Source organism: Jaculus jaculus, chromosome 11 (genome assembly GCF_020740685.1).
Source record: "Jaculus jaculus isolate mJacJac1 chromosome 11, mJacJac1.mat.Y.cur, whole genome shotgun sequence".
Taxonomy (NCBI): domain Eukaryota; kingdom Metazoa; phylum Chordata; class Mammalia; order Rodentia; family Dipodidae; genus Jaculus; species Jaculus jaculus.
Genome location: NC_059112.1, coordinates 16,605,712 through 16,627,226, shown reverse-complemented (window position 1 = coordinate 16,627,226; position 21,515 = coordinate 16,605,712). Strand labels below are relative to the sequence as shown.

Here is a 21,515-nt window from a genome sequence, read left to right as displayed (position 1 = left end):
AGCCCAATTCATGTAATTTCTTTTTTTCTTTTTTTTTTCTTTTTTTTTTCTTTGATTTTTCGAGGTAGAGTCTCACTCTAGCCCAGGCTGACCTGGAATTCACTATGGAGTCTCAGGGTGGCCTCGAACTCATGGCAATTCTCCTACCTCTGCCTCCTGAGTGCTGGGATTAAAGGCGTGCACCACCACGCCCGGCACAATTCATGTAATTTCTTAACACTATCCACCTGTCTCTCACTAGCTGCCTCAGTTTTCATAAAGTGACAGTCCACTTGAAAACTGAGGTTCAGGTGACCTTTGTTTTGCTTAATAGTGGCCACAAAGTACAAGAGTAGTGATTCACAGAGCCACCAGAGCCCATGCATGGAAGGCAGAGTCACTCGGGTCCTGTGTGCAGCACTGAGGGACATAACAGGATTTAACATATACCATGCAGAGTGTGTGGGGTTCAAGAATGTCTGCAGCTTCAGGCATCCCCTGGAGGTCTTCACATCCCCATGGATAAGGGGGAGCTACTGTGTATGTTATCAAGACAGAAAATGCTTTTCAAATACAATTTCAAATACAATTTTCTGCTTTAAGGTCTTTAAATAAATCTATTGACCTGTTTTTAACCTCACAACATCTAGTAGTCTTTTGGGTTCTACAAAAATGACTTCTTGTTTATTTAAAAAATCATCCAAAAAGGGGATTTTTATTTTTTATTATTTTGTTATTTATTTCAGAGAAAGGGAGAGAGAGAGGGGGGAGGGGTGGGGGCAGAGAATTGGTGCACCAGGGCCTCCAGCCACTGCAAACAAACTCCAGATGCATGTGCCACCTTGTGTATCTGGCTGATGTGGGTACTAGGGAATCAAACCTGTGTCCTTTGGCTTTGCAGGTAAGTGCCTTAACCACTAAGCCATCTCTCCAGCCCAAGAGGGTATTTTTCCATCCCTCTAAAGAAACAAACATGAAATACAATAGTAACCATTGCTAATATTTCCGTTTTGCCATTCTAGTGATATTGAATTAATGTAAGCCTCTGTTCTTAATGAGAATGATACCTTTGACCTTGGCTTCCCTTGAGGTTCAGGAACAATTTGGTTTGAACATATGACCTTCAGAAGTCACAGCGAATCACTTCTTATTCAGCCGACAAGCAAGACAATTATGAAAAGTCAGCTTGGGCTAGAATGAGAGCCTACCTCAAAACAAAACAAAACAAAACAAAACAAAACAAAACAAAACAAAACAAAACAAAACAAAAGCTTCATAATTCATCCAACAATGACTACTCAACAACAAATCAGTAGGTTAGACATTATAATTTTTGCAAATTGTTTGTATTCAGAAATTTAGTCAGCTGACATTGGATTTTTTCCATAGCTTATGATGTGTTCATCTGTTAGGTGTGAGACTAGCAATGGGCATGTCTTTTTTACATTTTTATTTGATTTCTCGACAATATTTTACATGTGCGTAGTGTCTTTTGATCTCATTCACCTCCAATTATCTTCTCTTCTCTTCCTCCCACTCCTGCTAAATCCCTTCTTCCCAACTTGTCCCCTCTTACTTTGATGTCTCCTTACTCTCTTCCTCTTCCTCCTTCTTTTATTTTTTTCCCCCTGTGACCCACTGAGTTTAATTAGGGATGTCTTCATGAGTATAAATGGGAGGGTATTTACTGAAACGTGGGTAACTTATCAGTGAAACGTTTCCCCTCTTTCCCAGCAACTATTCACTGCCAATAAAAACAACATCTATATCACCCCCGACTCCCCGCAAGGCTCGGGGACATTGCAGAGTAGGGGGTAGAGAGAATATAAGACTTGGGAGAGGAGAAGTGCTTTGGAAAGCTATCATCCAGACTTGGCATGGCTGCTGTATTCCTAGCTCACTGCGGCTGTCCTAACCTGCACGATATCGGGCCCATGGACGTTCCATCATGGATGGAGTGAGCTCTCGAGACCTCTACCCCTCTGTGAGTTACAGCGTAATAATGAACCTCTGGGCAGGCACAGGAAGCAGCGTGCTGGAGGATGGTGGGCAGTGACTAGATCGAAGCCGGTGGTAGTGGAGATGGACTGAGTGGCGGAGGGCAGGAGTCTGATGGCAAAGAGCCGAGGGTGGCGTGTTTGGGAGTCCAGTCTTTACCTGAGGGTCAGGGAGAGAAGCTAGAAGCACAATTCTAGATGAAGAAAAGTTTGGCTTTTGTTTTACTTGTTTATTTACATTATTTTTTGCTCCTTTATATTTATTTATTTGAGAAAGAGAAGCATATATATGTGTGTATGTGTGTGTGTGTGCATACATGTATATGGAGAGAGAGAGAGACAGAGAGAGAAAGAAGAGAATGGGCACACCAGGGCCTTTAGCTACTGCAAATGAACTTCAGATACATGTGCCACCTTGTGCATCTGGCTTTATGTGGGCACTGGGGAATTGAACTGCGGTCCTTTGGCTTTGCAGGCAAGTGCCTAAACCGCTGAGCCATCTCTCCAGACCTGGCTTATGTTTTAGATAGGTTGCTCTAGCTGTCTCGTGATGGGGTCATTGAAAACTTCCAGGGAGAGGGACTGGGCTAGGTAATACTTTTAGGCAAGAAGTTTTATGAACGGGTCAATCTATTGTAACCAGCCTAGAATATTTAGTGGATAAGATCAGAGATTCAGAGAATGCTCCTTAAAGTTCACAAAAGAGCATACTGGCCAAAGGCCCCCAATTTATCATTCAACATCTGTGTGCTTTTATTGGGCAGCTCTGTAAATGGTGCAAATCACCTTCTATGCAGAACTGAACTCTGACGACCTAATTATTCCATGGAGACTTGAGCAGGTGAAGAGAAATTCACCTGACATTACCTGAGGCAGGTCAGCCCTGGGCTGCATCTCTCTTCCCCCTTAGATAGTCCTTTTTTAAAAAAAATTATTTATTTATTTATTTATTTGAGAGTGACAGACACAGAGAGAAAGACAGATAGAGGGAGAGAGAGAGAATGGGCGCGCCAGGGCTTCCAGCCACTGCAAACGAACTCCAGACGTGTGTGCCCCCTTGTGCATCTGGCTAACGTGGGACCTGGGGAACCGAGCCTCGAACCGGGGTCCTTAGGTTTCACAGGCAAGTGCTTAACCGCTAAGCCATCTCTCCAGCCCAGATTGTCCTTTTTTTTATTTTCACAATTTTTATTAACATTTTCCATAAAGATATTCCTTTTTGTTTGCTTGGTTGGTTTTGGTTTTTTGAGGTAGGGTCTCACTCTAGCCCAGGCTGACCTGGAATTCACTATGTAGTCTCAGGGTGGCCTCGAACTCATGGTGATCCTCTGACCTCTGCATTCTGAGTGCTGGGATTAAAGGCGTGCACCACCACGCCTGGCTTGGTCCTTTGGTTTTTTGTCAAAGCTCTGTGACTAGAGACTTAACTTGGGTTAGATGTGCTGAGATTTGTTTAAAAAAATGTATGTTCTATAATTATATTAGCAAATGATGAGAATGTGCTTTAACCTCTTTATAACTTTATCCTTAAGATAGGAATGTTGGTGACTTTTTATTTTTATTTTTTTTTGAGACAGAGTCTTGGTATGTAGCTCAGACTGGCTTTGATCTTGCCATCCTCCTAAGACTGAATGAATGCTGAGATTATAGTCATGCACCAGCATGTCGCTAGAGATAACATCTCTTAAAATAAAATAGTAGATATCATTTAGAAAGTTTTGATTATTTAACATGTGAATGACGCTAATGGGCAGGGCTGGTAATGCAAGAGGATTTCTTTCCCTCCCTCTCCTTTTGTGTTATAGATGTCTGAATTCATAGTTGAAAACAGTGTATTAAGTATCACCACATAAAAGGTGTGTCTTCTGTTTGGCCTAGAATAATCTTTGTGGTTTAAATAGAGGTCATTGTCAAAGTGTGACTGATTGCTAGTGTAAGACATTGGCGTGGCTATGGTTGCTATGGTGTGTTCAAACAGACTTCCTACCTGCCCACTTCCTCCTCCTCAGTCAACAGGCTTTTACCTTCCTGAGAATTCAATGTAATTCGTAAATCTATAGAGAATGTTTACCTTCCCCATAGGACCTTCATCACTTTACTGGCCAGATTAAGCCGCAGTAATTAATGCACATGCCCCCCCCCCACCAAATCTCCATGGCTCCGTAGAAGAGATCCCTCCCCCTTCCCACAAAGTCCCGCCAACTCTCCATCATTGGCTCAGTTACCCTCCGTGGAAGCTCCTGTCCCATCCGGTGACCTGGAAGGCCCTTAAATGGCATGCCATTCTCGCCTATTGTCCCTTCACCAGAAGCAGCTGTGCATCACTCAGTGATGGGCACATGTGCCGAGAAAGACATCCGTAGCCTGCTTTTGTGGTGTTGTGAACACCGCCGCACGTACTTCCATAAACTTAGGTGACTGTGACGTCACGCGGTGATAGGATGTGAAGGGCCCACTGCCTTGCATAGATACGGCTTGTTGGTAAGTGAAACATCATTATGCAGCTATCACCATAGTCTGTGCTTCCAATCTCACTGTCAGAAGGCCTGAGATAGGCTGAGAGGGCGGCATGGACGGCGGCCTTTCTCTTTTTGGACTCATCCCCTGTTTACCCTTCCTTGTTCTTTTCAGGTGAATGTGTTTTATTCACTGGTCCTTCTTCCCCAACTTATTTCTGATATAACAAGGCCCTGCTCCAGGACCGAAGCGCTCTCCACTCACCCTGTATCGGTGACTTTCACTCACTCCCATTCAAAGCCAGACCTCCATCCCCGCCTCTCCATGAATTTCAGACTCATTTTCCATTTGCTTTTGGTAAAGCTCTGTAGTGGGGAAGCTAGTCTCCCATGCCAGAGGCTACAAGGAATGAGCATAGGGCCCGGGTCAATCATCATCTTTTCAAATGGCCTAACTAGTTAGCCGCTTTGTTTTGTGTTTGGAGTGGGGAAGGCAGCTGATGGCTGGAGTTGCTTTGAATGCTCTCCACACAGTGCTAAGTTGGTAGGGGAGCAGAGCTGAGTAATTGTGACTCCTGCTAGACATGGCCATTTCCAGCCGAGCCCAAGCTCTGACACGGCCTGTCCATGCTGAGGAGCAGGACGGAAAGTTCCCTCAGTCACCTTTTCTTCATCCGTCCATCCCTCTCTCAGCGGCTTGGGGAGTTCCTCCAAGAGACCTCCACCCAGGCAAATCTCCAGGGATCCTGGGTTTTGAGGCTATAATGAAATCCAGGTAGATCTGATGGATGAAGCAAGGCTGAGAACTTTATTAAAAGCTGGAGAAGGTAAAAAGTTACTCCAAGAGAGAAAAAAGACCTCTGTAGAGTTAGAATTACCTAGGGAAAGGAAATTTGAGTGAGTGCAGGGGCTTCAAGGGAGGGTCCCAATTAATTTTCTTTGTAATGGGTATATGTAAAATACGTATGCATATATATTATATACACATATAATATATACCTATATATAATATATACATATATTATCTAATGGATATATATATGTATGTGTATGTTTATATGTATATATATACATATATACACATATAATATATACCTATATGTAATATATACATATATATTATCTAATGGATATATATATGTATGTGTATGTTTGTATGTATATATGTACATATATTATGTGTATATATCTGTGTGTGTATGTATGTATATATACATATATATATTTAAATTAGGTGGCTCCCTTACATTTTTCTTTCTTTCTTTTTTTTTGGTTTTTCAAGGTAGGGTCTCATTCTGGTCCAGGCTGACTTGGAATTCACTCTGTAGTCTCAGGGTGGCCTTGAACTCACGGCAATCCTCCTACCTCTGCCTCCTAAGTGCTGGGATTAAAGGTGTGCGCCACCATGCCCGGCTTCTTACATTTTGAAGAGTTGCTAGGAGACTAAACCCTCCCTTTTCCTTAACATTGCATAAAGAGTGAAATCTGAAGCAAGATTAAAAGTTACAGAATTTTTCTTAGTAAACAAAATGTGAGGAGGATTTGTGAAGGATAAATTGCTTAGGTCTAGGAGATGGGGGTGCTAGGGACTTAAAGTTATCGATCATTTTGCCCCTAAGTTATCACAATTTCTTTACTGTCTTTGACAAGATGTCTTTAGGAAAACGTCTATTGCCAACATGGGCCAGCTGCTGTTATAATGAATGGCATACTAACTTTCCTGCTTTTATTAGCAGAAGGGGCAAGCCAAACCTGCAGAATGATTGGCCATTTTCCTCTTCCATGCCTTTCTTCCCAAGTCAGAGTAATTCTCTCTGCCTTTGTACCTTGCCCCTCACACCTCGGGTCCATTTCCTGATGCCCTTTCTCAGGTAATGCTGGGGTCTGTGGCACCTTGTTTGAAGAAGGTATGTTTTAGGGGCAGTAGGACCCTTGCTTGGTATGTCTGTATCCTTCAATGTCCTTCAGCCTGATGGCAACCTGGTCTACCTCTCCTGACCCACCTGTAAGTGCAAAGTCTGCGTGCTCTGTCCGCACAGAGACAAAAGCAAAAGGCCGCCCGTCTCTGACAGTGTCATTGTCACCGTCTCTTGCTGGCCTTGCTGGCTCTGTCATACTAGAATAAAGCCCAGGACCCGCCACGTGGAAGCTGCAGGCTTTCAAATTCTGTCTGTGGGTTTGGTGCTATTTCTTCTCTTTGCAAAGCCCTTCCCTCCCCACAGCTGCTTTTGTCCAGTGTCCCGTTCCCTGTCCACACAGAGCGCTGAATGCGCCTAGAGATGGTCATTTAGTCCCTGTGCGCTTCCTCGCATTCCCTCCTGGCTCCCCAGCTGGTGAGTTTGTTACAGGATTTACACCGGACTCTCCCCTCGCCCCCACTGGCTGTGAATCCCAACTTTCAGATTCTTGTCCATACCAAGAAAGAATTGAAGACATGGTTTCCAAAAAGGTTAAGTTATAAGGTTTACTGGGGGAAAATCAGTATCCAGGGTAAGGCTAGAATGGTTATAACACACGCACACACGCACACATACATGTGAAAAGCAGGACCTGAGAGCCCATGCCAGAAGCTGAGCATGGCAATAAAGAGAAGATGTGAAAGGGGGATTTAAAGGGCACAGATATTAGAGGAGGGGGTCTAATTAAGAGGGGAGACATGCTCCTTCCCGCATCTTAAAGGAGCACACGCTCACCCACGTGGGAAGTGGAGCGTGAGGGTGTGAGCCCTTCACTTTACATGCTAAGGAAAGCTGGGGTGCAGCGGGGTGGGAGGGAGGAGCAGGGACCGGAGGTTCAGGGGTCAGGTGGAGAATGGACAACCAAGACCAAGACCGCCCACCAACATGCCCACTGGGCCAGCGCTTTCACAGCTGATTGGCATGGGCTTTCCCATCAGATGCAGGTGAGTAAGGGAGAGAGCTGATTGGTTTATTTAGACGCAAGGGGCTGGCCCAAGAGTGGCCCTCATACCTGGGTATGTCACACTGGGTAAATGGGGGAGGGGCGCTGTTGCTGAGGGATGAGGCTGTCTGAGACATTTGGTTCCTATTTCTCCCTCAAGTTCATCCATAGCAGGCAATGTGTGTTATTTGTTTTTAATTTAAATTTTTTACATTCTATTTATTTATTTGAGAGAGAGTGAGAGAGAGGAAGAGGCAGAGAGAGAGAGAGAGAGAGAGAGAGAGAGAGAGCGCGCGCTCCAGGGCCTCCTGCCACTGCAAACAAATTCCAGACACGTGCCACTTTGTGCATCTGGTTTTACATGGGTACTGGGGAATTGAATTTGGGTCCTTAGGTTTTGCAGGCAAGAAGTGTCTTAAGCGCTGAGCTGTCTTTCCAGCCCCTGGTTTGTTTATTTATTTATTTATTTATTTTTTCTGAGGTAGGATCTGGCTGTGGGACTGGCTGACCTGGAATTCACTGTGCAGTCTCAGAGTGGCCTCAAACTCACCACAATCCCCCTACCTAAGCCTCCCGAGAGCTGGGATTGAAGGTGTGTGCCACCACGCCCAGGATTGGGCTTTATTTGCATGAGAAGTGCCAGTCTAGGACCCCGGATGGAAGAGGAAATCCTTGATTTATGAACGAATGAATGAATCTGCAGAGTTTGTGCTTTGGACAGAGAACATTTCTTTTGAATCTTTGATCTTTCTCGTGTGGGTGTGTGTTTAGTTAAGATCCCGTGACCCTATTGTAACTAGATTGTCTTGTGCAATGCTTTGTGGAGAAGGTGGGCATGTTGTCACATGTCTTGGTAACGGGAACAGTGTGACATGGTGTATTCTATTCAGATAGTCAAATGTTCTTTGGCCACTGGACAGGCATAGGAGCAGATAGTCATGAAACAGCAATCATACTTTTGTTTTGAGGTAGGGTTTCACTGTAGCCCAGGCTGACCTGGAATTCACTATGTAGTCTCAGGGTGGCCTTGAACTCTGGGCAATCCTCCTACCTCTGCCTCCCGAGTGTTGGGATTAAAAGGTATGCACCATCACACCCGACTATGCTTCTTGTAAAAATATTTGTATGGGCTGGAGGGATTGCTTAGTGGTTAAGGTGCTTGCCTGTAAAGCCAAAGGACCCAGGTTTGATTCCCCAGGAGCCACATAAGCCAGTTGCATCAGGTGGCGCATGCGTCTGGAGTTTGTTTGCAGCCACTGGAGGCCCTGGCACACCCATTCTCTCTCTCTCGGTGCAAGGCTGGAGTGTGTATGTCAAGCACTCCTAGTGCCTGGCTTATGGGAAGTACATTTATCAAGGTGTTAGTGTTCTGAAGGTGTGCGCCTTACACACCCCACGATCGCCCTCCCCACTGCCCTTGGGGCTTTCTGCTGGCTCCTGGGCATTCAGCTGACAGAAGCAGAAAGAGCAAAAGAAATGCTCAGGATGGGCTGGAGAGATGGCTTAGCGGTTAAGGCGCTTGCCTGTGAAGACTAAGGATCCAGGTTTGATTCCCCAGGAGCCATGTAAGCCAGATGCACAAGGTGATACATGTGTCTGGAATTTGTTTGCAGTGGCTAGAGGCCCTGGAACACACATTCTGTCTCTGTCTATAATAAATAAAAATAAATCTTTTAAAAAAATGATGTTAAGAAAAGAAAAAAAGAATTGCTCAGGAGGTTTTCTTCTTTGTCAGGCCTGGTCACGGCACACATCCCACCCTAGGCCTGGATTCAACCCCATGGCCATGTGGGCTACATATAGCTCAATCCCAGGGGACTGGGTGTCCCAGGCTTTGGTGACACTGCAGCTCCTGGATGATGCAGGTAGCAAGCCTTGATCCCTCTGCAGCGGGGTCCCCGGAACCTAGAACTGCGCTGATGTCCGATGTTTTGTTTTTTTGCAGACAAACTCTTGTGATGAAAATCTAACTTGTTGTCTAGAGCTCATTGAACAAGTAGCCAAAGTACAGGGACAACTCTTTGGGATTCTCACAGTCACAGCTCAAGAAGGTGAGTGTGGCCGTGCTCCGTGTCCCCTCCCCGCAGCCCTGTCTCTCTCTCTCTCTCCCTTCCCCGTGCGCTGACCTTGCTGGTGGGCCCCGATCTATCTCACGCGCTGTGCACTTTCTCGTATTCCCTTAGGAGGACTTAACGAGGGCGTGGAAACCATCAAGTCTCGCCTTTTGCCTTGGCTGGAAGCATCTTTTACCGCTGCTTCCCTGGGGAAACCTATCGACAGCAAGGTCCCCTCTCTACAGGTAGGATCTTCTGAAACCGTGCCATACCACTGGAGCTTCTAAGACAGGAAGAAAACTAAGCAAAGAGTGTCACAGTTTAGGAGTGACAGCAGTGATTGCCATAGGAACAGTGTTGGGTTTTGAATCCTGCACGGTGTGGCGAAGATAATTAATCTATACCTTTGCTTAAGGAAGCCGCATCGCTATGGCTGGGTAAAGCAAACTGTTTTCTGTTGTCACGGCAAAATGTCAGAGGCTGGGAAACATATGCAGAACAGAGGTTTATTTAGCTCATAGGTTTGGAGGCTGGAAGTCCAAACAGAGTGGTGCAGGGTCTAATGGGGAACCCCCATAGGAGACAATATCACAATGGCGGGTGGGAAGGACCACGTGGTGAGACAGGAAGCCAGAGTGTGGAAGGAACCAGGCTTGCTCATTGATAGCAGCTCCCTTGAGAACCTGCTAGAGTCCTATGAGCACTTATCATTCCTTTCTTAAAAAAAATATTTTCAATTTTATTTATTTATTTGAGATAGAGAAAGAGGGACAGAGAGAAAGAGAGAGAATGGGCGTGCCAGGACCTCCAGCCACTGCAAACGAACTCCAGACGCGTGTGCCCCCTGTGCATCTGGCTAACGTGAGTCCTTGAGAGTTGAACCAGGATCCTTTGGCTTTGCAGGCACAATGCCTTAAACCGCTAAGCCATCTCTCCAGCCCTCCTCATTTCCTTTTAAGGACAGTGACCTCAATGACTTAATCCCTTTCCCCAGGAGACCCCAGCTGTTTTTTGGTGGGGGGAGCGGGGGGAGGGGCGGGTAGAGTTTCACTCTAGTCCAAGCTGGCCTGGAATTCACTATGTAGTCTCAGCCCGGCCTTGAATTTACAGAGATCTTCCTACCACTGCCTCCAGTGCTGGGATTAAAGGCTGTGCCACCACGCCCGGTTTAGACCCCACCTCTTAAAGGGTCCCCACCACTTTTTACCCAGCCACACTATAGACCAAGCTTTCAGTACATGAACCCTGGAGAAAAACAGTTATGTTACTTCCAGATGGTCAAATGGGCTCTCAGCGGTTCCTTGCTATAACCAAAGTACCTAGATTAGACTGTTCTGAGCAAGAGGCTCTTACAAGGCCATGGCCAAAGGGCTCCTGCTTCAGCAGCAACCAAACTGGGCAAAACTCAGGCCCTCTCCCACAAGCCTGGAGAGGGTCTAAACTTCTACGTCTTCCTGATTGGCCAAATGGGGACAATAATTTTGCTGACTTAATTATATGGATCGTATGGTCATTGTGATAAATAAGTGTTGTAAGCATTAAAAAACAAAACAAAACAAACAAAACAACCTGGAAGCTGGACGTGGTGGCGCCCACCTCTAATCCCAGCACTGGGGAGGCAGAGGTAGGAGGATTGCCGTGAGTTCGAGGCCATCCTGAGACTACAGAGTGAATTCCAGGTCAGCCTGGAGTAGAGTGAGACCCTACCTTGAAAAACCAACCAAATAAACAAAAACTTTGGGGGCTGGAGAGATGGCTTATTGATTGAAGACACTTGCTTATAAAGCCTGATGGCCCAGGTTTGATTCCCCACTACCCACGTGAGGCCAGAGGTACAAAGTAGTGTATATGCCTGAAGTTTGCAGTGGCAAGAGGCCCTGGTGTGCCAGTTCTCTCTCTTTCTCTTTTTGTAAATAAAAAATAAATTATTTTAAGCTGGGCATGGTGGCACACATCTTTAATCCAAGCATTTGGGAGGCAGAGGTATGAGGATAGTCATGAGATCAAGGCCACTCTGAGACTACATAGTATATTCCAGGCTAGCTTGAGCTAGAGTAAAACCCTACCTCGAAAAACAACACAACACAACACAACACAACACAACACAACAACAACAACAAAAGGAATCTTGCAGCTGGGCATGGTGGCGCATTCTTTTAATCCCAGCACTTGAGAGGCAAAAGTAGGAGGATCATCATAAGTTTGAGGCCACCCTGAGACTACATAGAGAATTCCAGGTCAGCCTGGGCTAGAGAAAGACTCTACCTCACCCCTCCCACCAAAACAAGTCTTGCAAAGGGTCTCGCACATGTTACAAATTATAGAGGGGCCATTTGTCATTGCTCATTCTCCCCCATCAAGGGTTTTTTTATGGGTCTGAGATTTTTTTACTCCCTTGGGTGATGTTAAGATATATAATGATGTGTTAGAGTCGTTTTGTAAAAAAAAAATAAATAAAATAAATAAATAAATAAATAAATAAATAAATCAATCAAGGTACAGGACTGGATAGATAGCTCAGTGGTTCAAGGTACTTGCTTGCAAAGCCTATCCGCCTGGGTGTGATGCCCCAGTACCCACATAAAGCCAGATACACACAAAGCGGTGCATGTGTCTGAAGTTCATTTGTGGCAGCAAGAGGCCCTGGAGGGCTCATACTGTACCTCCTTCATCTCCTTGTCTCTCAAGTTAAAAAAAAAAGTAAAGAATAAACACCAAAGTGTAATTTATATACAGTCAAACCCACTGGCTGATGAATTTTGACAAGTGAATAAACCCATGGGACTTACACCTAACTGAAAGAGAAAACATCTCCATCACTCCAGAACTTTCCTTGTGCTCCCCTCCCCCACCCAGCAATGGCTGTAGAACTTCAGGCCAATGGAACATGTGCTTCATATCCTCTTTTGTATGTGGCCTCTTTGGAGCAGCATAATGTGTTTTTGTAATTTGTTTATGCCATTTAAACCCTTTTAAAGTTTTTTTTTTAATTTATTTGAGAGAGAGAGAGAGAGAGAGAGAGAGAGAGAGAGAGAGAGAGAGAGTGAGTGCTTGAGAAGGAGAGAGAAAGAGGCAAAGAAAGAGAGAGAGAGAGAATGGGCGCACCAGATCCTCTAACCAAATGAACTCCAGATACATGCACCCCCTTGGGCATCTGGCTTACCTGGGTCCTGGGGAATCAAACAGGGGTCCTTAGGCTTCGCAGACGAATGCCTTAACTTCTAAGCCATCTCTGCAGCCCTCATTCATGCCACTGTATGTCCAGATTTTTATTTCTGATTTTTGCATCTTTGCAGAACACGTTTGAGAGGGAGAAATACAAGGAGTCTGGTCCTCGGGATTGGGACCAACAGCAACAATACGACAATGACTTGAAGGAAAACTATTCCTCACGCAGCCAGGGTCAAGACGAGTAAGAGGGATGCAAGTTATCTGTCTTCAAAGAGAATGGTTTTAAATTTAATTAGGTTTTACCTTTAGAAGGAGAATAACGGTTCGTGTAAAATAAGGGCATATGCAAATAAGTAATGTGTATGTGAGAGAGAGATGGGGGTGGGGAGAATGGAGAGCCATCGTCTGAGATTGGGGATAGGATATGTACCACCCATCCTTCTAGGTTTCTGGGCTAGCTCTGTGGAGAACCCTCCTTCTCCGCATGCCCATCAACTCATAGTTATAAACACGCAAAGATGGTTAGGTGAAAAAAAAAATCTATCAGTTGGGAGAAAATAATTAGAATGGAAAAGATTGAGGAGGGTAAAAGATGAAGTAAAGAGGAAAATTGAGAAAAAGATGAAAGTTAAGCATTGTCTTTTGTCATCTATTTATTATACTCTTAGGGGACCATGCGTGCCTGACAGAGAGCATTGTAAAAAAAGAATAAACTAGTCAAGATGATGAAATAATTAGGTATAATATATATGTATATATAGTTAGTATTTTTACTTATTTGTAAGGAGGAGGAGGGGGGGAGAGGAGAGAGAGAGAGAGAGAGAATATGAATGGATATACTAGGGCCCCCTGACCCTGCAAACAAACCCTAGACACTTGTGTCACTTTGTACATCTAGCTTTATGTGGGTACTGAGGAGTCGAACCTGGACCATCAGGTTGTATAAGCAAGCGCCTTCACTGCTAAGCCATGTAGCTAGCCTCCCTAAAATATATTATTAAGTTAGGTAATACCAGGCAACAACAGATAACAGATGCACGATTTCGATAGAGTCAGCTTAGGCTTTGGGAATCATTGCACAGAAGTTTCAGACATTGGGTTTGAACTTGAGGAAGACAGACACAGGGGCCTGAAATGACATTCATCCTGTTTAGTAAGAACCATCAACCTTCAGTGCCAATAGCGTCCCTGACATGAGCAGAAGACCAAGGAAGACCATGTTAACCAATTGAGACCTGTGACACCATAGCGTGTGGCTATCTGCCTTGTCCTCTGATGAGATTTCTTTTCTTCCCCCCAGAAAAATCCTATTTAGTTTTGCTTGATCATAAAAATAGTCCAAATTTCCTTCTCAAATGTGTATAACAAATTAAATGTGGGCTGGAGAGATGGCTTAGCGGTTAAGCGCTTGCCTGTAAAGCCTGAGGACCCTGGTTCGAGGCTCGATTCCCCAGGACCCACGTTAGCCAGATGCATAAGGGGGCACACGTGTCTGGAGTTCGTTTGCAGAGGCTGGAGGCCCTGGTGCGCCCATTCTCTCTCTTTCTCTCTCTCTCTCTGTCTGTTGCTCTCAAATAAATAAATAAAAATAACCAAAAAAGTTCTAAAAAGTAAAATAAAAAAATTAAATGTAAGGCAAGAATCCTGTCTGACCTCACGGTGTCAGCATCTTGGTCTATTTTACTTTAGAAGGTTTCTTTGTTTGAGTACGTTCCTCCCCACACAGCCAACCACTTTTCTGTTTTGAAATTTTGTTTTCTCTATTGGTATTCTTGATATTTGAAAAAAAAAATCTTTCTATTGACAATTATCATACATGTACATAATGCATTGTGATCGTAATCCTCTCCCATTACCTTCTTTGGCCCCTCTTTCCTATCCCCCTCCCACTGAATCCTTTCACCTTTCCAACTAAACTAGTCCTTCTTTTATTCTGACATCTTTTTTTTTTTCTTTTAATTTGCCCCCATCCATCATCCATGATATGTTGATGGACTCAACAGTAGGTAGGTCTTGCTCAGGTAATGTCAGTTGCTGTGAGATCATAACTGCAATAGCCACTTCATGTCTGGAAGACAACATGTCAAAGCACCCCTCCCCTTCCTCCAGCTCACACATTCTTCCCATCTACTTTTCTGCAATGTCCCCTGAGCCTCGGAGGGCATGACAGCTCTTCATTTTTCTAATTGGAACCATTGTAAACAGGCAGCAGTCAAAATGTACAGCTAGGGCTGGAGAGATGGCTTTGTAAGGCACGTGAGGACTCCTGTTCTTCTCTCCGGGTCCCACACAAGCCAGACGCACAGCGATGCAAGCATGCAAGGTCGCGCATGTGCACAAGGGGATGCACATGTCTGGAGTTCGATTGCAGCGGTTGAAGGCCCTGGTGTGCCAAGTCTCACTCACTCTCTCATACTCTCTTCATCTCTCACATTAAAAACAAAACAAAACGGGCTGGAGAGATGGCTTAGCGGTTAAGCGCTTGCCTGTGAAGCCTGAGGACCCCGGTTCGAGGCTCGGTTCCCCAGGACCCACATTAGCCAGATGCACAAGGGGGCGCACGCGTCTGGAGTTTGTTTGCACAGGCTGGAAGCCCTGGCGCGCCCATTCTCTCTCTCTCCCTCTATCTGTCTTTCTCTCTGTGTCTGTCGCTCTCAAATAAATAAATTAAAAAAAAAAACAAAAAACAAAACAAAACATAAAAGGCCAGTCTTTTGGGCTTGCCTCAGGGAAAAAAAAAAGTGTACAGCTAGAACACACGAAAAATAGAATTCCTCTGATGTTCTCCAATGTGTCTCAAACCCATGTCAACTGATCCTTTAATTTGCTACCTGTAGGTAGCATGGCCTTTTCTGGTTTATTGTAGTCCTTTGTGTAAAAGCATGCTGTAATTCCAAGGACACACCTCTCTTCTGAGCTGGCTTGTGGTCTCCCAGGGCTCATTCTGTCTTGCCCATCCTTCCTTGGGCATCTAGGGCTGGGGTGCCTGTTGCTGCTGCAGAGGAAGCATTTAAGTGCCACCCTCTTTGCCTTTTCTTTGCTGGTCTTGGTTCCATCTGGGGCCTCAGTGTCAGGTGTGGCGAGTTTGTGACTGAACGCTGTGGGTTCACATCTTGGTGCCCACAAAGAGAAACTAAAAATAAGCCTAGACGAGAGATGAAAAGAGTGGAGAGAGATTTCTTCCCTGCAGCAGGCATGGGAGTCATTTCCAAAGCCATGCTCACCTTGCACAAAAGAAGCATGGAGATTTTATTCAGAGAGCCTATGCATATTCATAACGGAGCCAGCCCGTCTTTAATCACGCTCAGTTGGGAGTAGATTCCTGAGCATGCTTAGCCGAAGGTCAGAATTTAATCAGAAAAGTTAGGCGTGTCTAGCTCACAGCCATGGAGTCCATATGGAAAAGGTTAAAGTGATGGGCAGAAATGCTTCTGGGCGTGTTCAGCTTGTACCATGAAGGCTTAGCTGGAAATAAAGGAACGGGTACTTGGCGGCAACACTGATGCTGGTCTGCCTCTGAAGGTGCCGGCATCACTCGGTCGCTCAAAGGTCCCGGGTCTAGTTGGGTCACCTGCCACATTAGCCGCTGCAGGTGACGAGGGTGCTGCGTTGCCTGTGCTTATGAGGCAGGGCTGTGAGAATTTGCTGGTTCTTCATGCGTGTCAGATGGGAGCCAGGATTTCCCCCTTCCCTGTTGTGTTACCCGGCTCCAGTGTTTACCCATAGGGGGCACCAGGGACCGGGAAACCTAGTGAGTATACACAGTAAGAGAAACAAGAATTCTCTGGGCTGGAGAGATAGCTCAGCTTCTACAGTGCTTGCCTTGCAAGCATGAAGACCCGAGTTTCACTCCCGGGACCCATGGAAACACAGGGCATGTGCCTGTAATCACAGAGCTAGGGAGTCAGAGATGGGAGCTCGATGGTCAGCTAATCTAGCCTCAGCGGGGCGCTCTAGGCCAATGAGAGACCTCGTCTCAAGGAGAATGTGGGTGGTCCTGTGGTTGACACCTAAGGGTGCATGGGCACCCCACCCCCTCACACATGCACTTGAACGTGCACACGCTCACGTATATAATTAAAAAAAAACTATTTGACAACCATGTGAAATGTAGAGAATTTGTAACAGCAGTACCCGAATGCCCATGCACCCTCCCATATAACTTTTGACTTCCTTGCTCTATCATTTCCAAGTGTGTTCTCTCTCTTTGCACACTTGCTTTCTTCCCAGGACTATTTGAGAATTATATACATGATGATGCTGGCTACGTTCTCTGCCTTTCTTAGTTTTATTCTGTTTAACCCGCCTGTGGTTCTTATTCCTTTTTTTTAGAAAAAAATTATTTTATTTATTTATTATTTATCTGAGAGAGAGATAGAGGGGAAGAGGTAGGTAGAGAGAGAGAGAATGGGTGTGCCAGGTACTCCAGTGACTGGAAATGAGCTCCAGACACATGCACCACCTTATGGATCTGGCTTATGTGGGTCCTGGGGAATTGAACCTGGGCCCTTAGGCTTCACAGCAGGCAAGCACCTTAACTGCTTAGCCATGTCGCCAGCCCCCTTATTCCTTTTCCTTTTTTTTTTTTTTAATTTAAGGTATCCCAACGGAAGGAGTCTTATTTTACCAGCATGTACATTAAGACCAGGGTGTTGGGCTGGAGAGATGGCTTAGCGGTTAAGCGCTTGCCTGTGAAGCCTAAGGACCCCGGTTCGAGGCTCGGTTCCCCAGGTCCCACGTTAGCCAGATGCACAAGGGGGCGCACGCGTCTGGAGTTCATTTGCAGAGGCTGGAAGTCCTGGTGCGCCCATTCTCTCTCTCTCCCTCTATCTGTCTTTCTCTCTGTGTCTGTCGCTCTCAAATAAATAAATAAAAATTAAAAAAAAAAAAAAAAAGACCAGGGTGTTGCCTGCTATGGAATGAGTGGCTTACTCAGAAAGGTTCCCTCCTCTGTCTAACTCTGTGGAGACCAGTTCCCTGATTCCTCAGGTCCAAACATGCAAATCCCAGCAATAAAAGATCATGCTCATTTACTTTCCTCACCACTGTAGCAAAATCCCCGACAGAAGCAACTGAAGGGGGGGGGAGGGCTGTGTTGGCTCACGTTTGGAGGTCACTCCGTCAGGGTGGGAAGTGCCTGTCGGCGGAACCGGCTCTTACTCTTGGCACGTGGAGGATAAGGAAGCAGGGCAAATTGCATCAACACACAGGAAACAGAGAACTGTGGCCAGAACTGGAAGTGGCTGTCACCTTCAAAGCCGCCTCCTAGCGACCCACTTCTGCTCACCAGGCCGTGTGTCTCAACGGTCCCGCAGCCTCCCAAGACATTGCCACCAGCTGAGGACCAAGTGTTTAGACACCACAGCCAATGGGGGGGGGGGCATTTCACGTTCAAACCATCACAAAGGCTAATAGAAACAGGTCTGCCCCGGGTTTGACAGACTCCCAGAGCAGAAGCAATAAAAGGTTAGATTTTTATGCCTGGGCTTTGGTTATGAATCAACCTTTTTCTCATCTTTTGTGACCCAATCCGCTGGAATGTTCGGTGGAGTGTGCTCCCAAATCGTTGCACCATGTCATTGTCTTTGAATTACACCTCCACGGCCCTAGTTCAAGCGTCTGTCTCTTGCCTGGAGCACTTGACTTCCTGCTGGCTTTTCTGCTTTCTTTCTTGTTCAACTGCTACTGTGTTCCATCAGTGGTGGAAGCCAGAGGCAGGAAGCTAAGACAAACTAGGAAGCCAGGGGTGATCGTGAGAGCTGTTTTCCACCGAGGGTCATTGGGAATTACCCTCCTCATTGCTGCCACCAAATGCCTGATGAGAAGCAGTGTCTGTGGACCCAACGGGCTGTTTGCATGTTGCTTGGCGGATCAGGGAGTCGAGAAATGGGAATCCTGGTGCTCATCTGACTTTCTCCCTTTCTGTATTTATTTATTAATTAATTTATTTTAATTTTAGAGAGCGAGAGAGAGAGAATTGGCGAGCCAGGGCCTCAGACACTGAAATCGAACTCCAGACGCTTACGCCACCTGGTGGGCACGTGTGACCACCTTGTGCTTGCCTCACCTTTGTGCATCTGGCTTACATGGGATCTGGAGAGTCAAACGTGGGTCCTTAGGCTTGGCAGGCAAGTGCCTTATTTGCTAGGCCATCTCTCTAGCCATGTTTTCCTTCATTTTTAAAAGGTATTTTCATTTATTTATTTGAGAGAGACAGACATACGAGAGAGAGAGAGAGAGAGAGAGAGAGAGAGAGAATGGGCACACTAAGGCCTCCAGCCACTGCACATGAATTCCAGAGGCATGCACCACTTTGTGGCTTTATGTGGGTACTGGAGGACTGAACCTGGGTCATCAGGTTTTGCAAGCAAGTGCCTTTAACTGATGAGCTATCTCTCCAGCCCCTCCTTTTTCAAAATTTTTATCCAGTTCAGTATCCCAGACCATGGGATGGGGTGTCACCGCCCACAGTCAGGATGGGTGTTACCCTTCAGTTAACCCTTTCAGTAAACACCCTCAAAAGGCACCCATCTACAAAAGTGTGCTTTCCTCATGCCCTAGGTGTTCCTTAATCCAATCATGTTGACAGTGAAAATTAACCATCACAAGTTCACTCCCTGGTTAACATGACAGCCAGACACATCACTTTAAACCATAGTATTCCACCCCTGTTCCTATAGCCTCATGTGGATCTCAAAAGACGCATGCATTTAGTCCATCTCTAAGAGTTGCTAAAGTCTTGAGAATTCTCACATTTTTTCAAAAGCTCAAGTTCTACATCTTCTCTGAGAGTCAAGAGAAGGGTCAGGGTACAGCAAGGAAAGATTGTGTCAAAGCCATGACAAAGGTCTAGGACTGCCAGTATCAAATCCTGAAGCTTCATATCTCATGTGGCTCTTGGTGGCATCATCTGGAGGCCAGTGGCTTTGGACAGCCCTGCTCTCGGCTCTGTTGCCTGTGGCATTTACAGCTTCTCTCTCTCTTTTTCAAGATAACATCTCGCTCTAGCCCAGGCTGACCTGGAGTTCACTCTACAGCCTCAGGGGCAGCCATGAACTCAAGGCAATCCTCCTACCTCGGCCTCCCAAGTGCTGGCATTAAAGGAGTGTGTCACCACACCCAGCTTTACAGCCTCTCTCTTGTGCTGCCTCCACGCGAGTCCTGCAGCTTTACTTGGCACATGCCCCGTGTTTCTGGTTACTTCCAATGTCTTGGTGTTTCCATTGCAACCTGGACTTCACCTACATAGCTTTATGCACTGCCCACTCTGACTCACTGACAGTCCATCACAAGGGGGGAAGACAGAGTGGTGGGATTAGCTTCTGTCCGTGGCTCTTGGAGGCTGCTTGCTCTATCTCCCACAGGTCAGGAGACAGGAAAAGGAGAAGACAAGCATTGAATCAGCTTTCTCCTTTTTCCCTTAAAGCAGGTTAAAGCAGGTCTTCCCTTACACTTGGAAATACCTTCAGAAAATACCCTCAAAGGTTGTGCTTCACGAATGCCCTAAGTGTTTCTTAATACAAAATCAAGTTGATATTTAAAAGTATTCATCACAGCCGGGCGTGCTGGCGCACACCTTTAATCCCAGCACTCGGGAGGCAGAAGTAGGAGGATCTCTGTGAGTTTGAGGACACCCTAAGACTATGTAGTGAATTCTAGGTCAGCCTGGGCTAGAGTGAGACCCTACCTCAAAAAACCAAACAAATAAAATTATTCATCATAATATGCAAGTAGTATTTTTTTTTATTAAGGAATCCTGGGGGGAAAAGAAGTAGTGAGGATAGGATTGACATGTCACACAGAAATGGAGATATTATATATAGACAGGGTATGTGTGGATATTGCCTGTTAGCAGTAGATGAATTAGAAGGTTTGAGCCGAATGAATTAAGTAGGTTTCTTTGTCCTGTGTGTTCTAATGTTAATATTATCTCAGGGTATTTTATGGGTAGTGGCTCTGTACTTTCCTAATGTTGGACTAAGCAAATGATGCTCGCATGTGTTCTTGGTACATAAATTCACTGCACTATTTGCAATATTAGCTGACTAAGTGCAGATGTCTTATAGTTTGATTTTGTTTATGTTGGATTCATATCATATGTCAAAAAGTTCCCTAGAGAACCTATGTCTTGATTTGGAAAGTCTGCCAATTTGCAAGGTCTGGTTTCAGTTACTGATTTCTCTTACAGTCTGGCTGAAAGCGGACAGACTCTTGAAGGCACCAAGAACAGATCAACGATATCCCTCTTGGCTGCAGAGGAGGAAATAAATCAGCTGAAAAAGCAGTAAGGGGAAAATATGATAGGATTATTGCATCACCTGATGAAGGACGGAGTCAAACTTTTTGGTGTTTTATGATAGTACAAGAGCGTTCCCAATTACAGAGAAAGGGCAGCAGTGTTTTTATTAGTGATTTATGTATTTTCTCACTGCAGAACAGTTCTAAAATATATCATGGTATGCAGGAATCTAAAAGGACTCACATACTTCTAGTGCATGTTCCTGTCAGCGTTTGTTATTTCTTCCAGTCAACGTATTAAAACATGGTGAAGCGCCTGGCGTAGTGGCGCACGCCTTTAATCCCAGCACTTGGGAGGCAGAGGTAGGAGGATCGCCGAGAGTTCGAGGCCACCCTGAGACTACATAGTGAATTCCAGGTCTAAGCCACAGTGAGACCCTACCTTGAAAAACTAACAAACAAAAACAAAACAAAAAACCTCAACAAAAAGAAATGGTGAATACTGAAAAAAGTATTTAAGGTTTTAGGCCCTACTTTTTCATTTTATATTTTTTTCTTTACCACTTATAAAAAAATTCTGTACAACTTAGATGTTTTCATCATTTACCACTATGTTTAGTGTTTAAATTATTATGTTATAATAATATAATCCAGTTATGTTGACAATCAAAGTTAACCATCACAAGTTAAAAACCTATTTTATATTATTTATAATATAT

At 45.2% G+C, this 21,515-nt stretch overlaps 1 protein-coding gene across 2 annotated transcripts in view; it reads left to right on the top strand.

The window, feature by feature from the left end:
* The window catches only part of Spata18 (spermatogenesis associated 18), a 49,201-nt gene that overhangs the window by 5,965 nt on the left and 21,721 nt on the right, over nucleotides 1–21,515 (top strand). For both annotated transcript variants that reach the window (XM_045130047.1, XM_045130046.1), the window contains exons 2-5: nucleotides 9,279–9,384; nucleotides 9,517–9,632; nucleotides 12,684–12,799; nucleotides 20,747–20,842. In XM_045130047.1, the coding sequence (XP_044985982.1) occupies nucleotides 9,279–9,384; nucleotides 9,517–9,632; nucleotides 12,684–12,799; nucleotides 20,747–20,842 (434 nt within the window). The remainder of the gene's footprint in view (nucleotides 1–9,278; nucleotides 9,385–9,516; nucleotides 9,633–12,683; nucleotides 12,800–20,746; nucleotides 20,843–21,515) is intronic.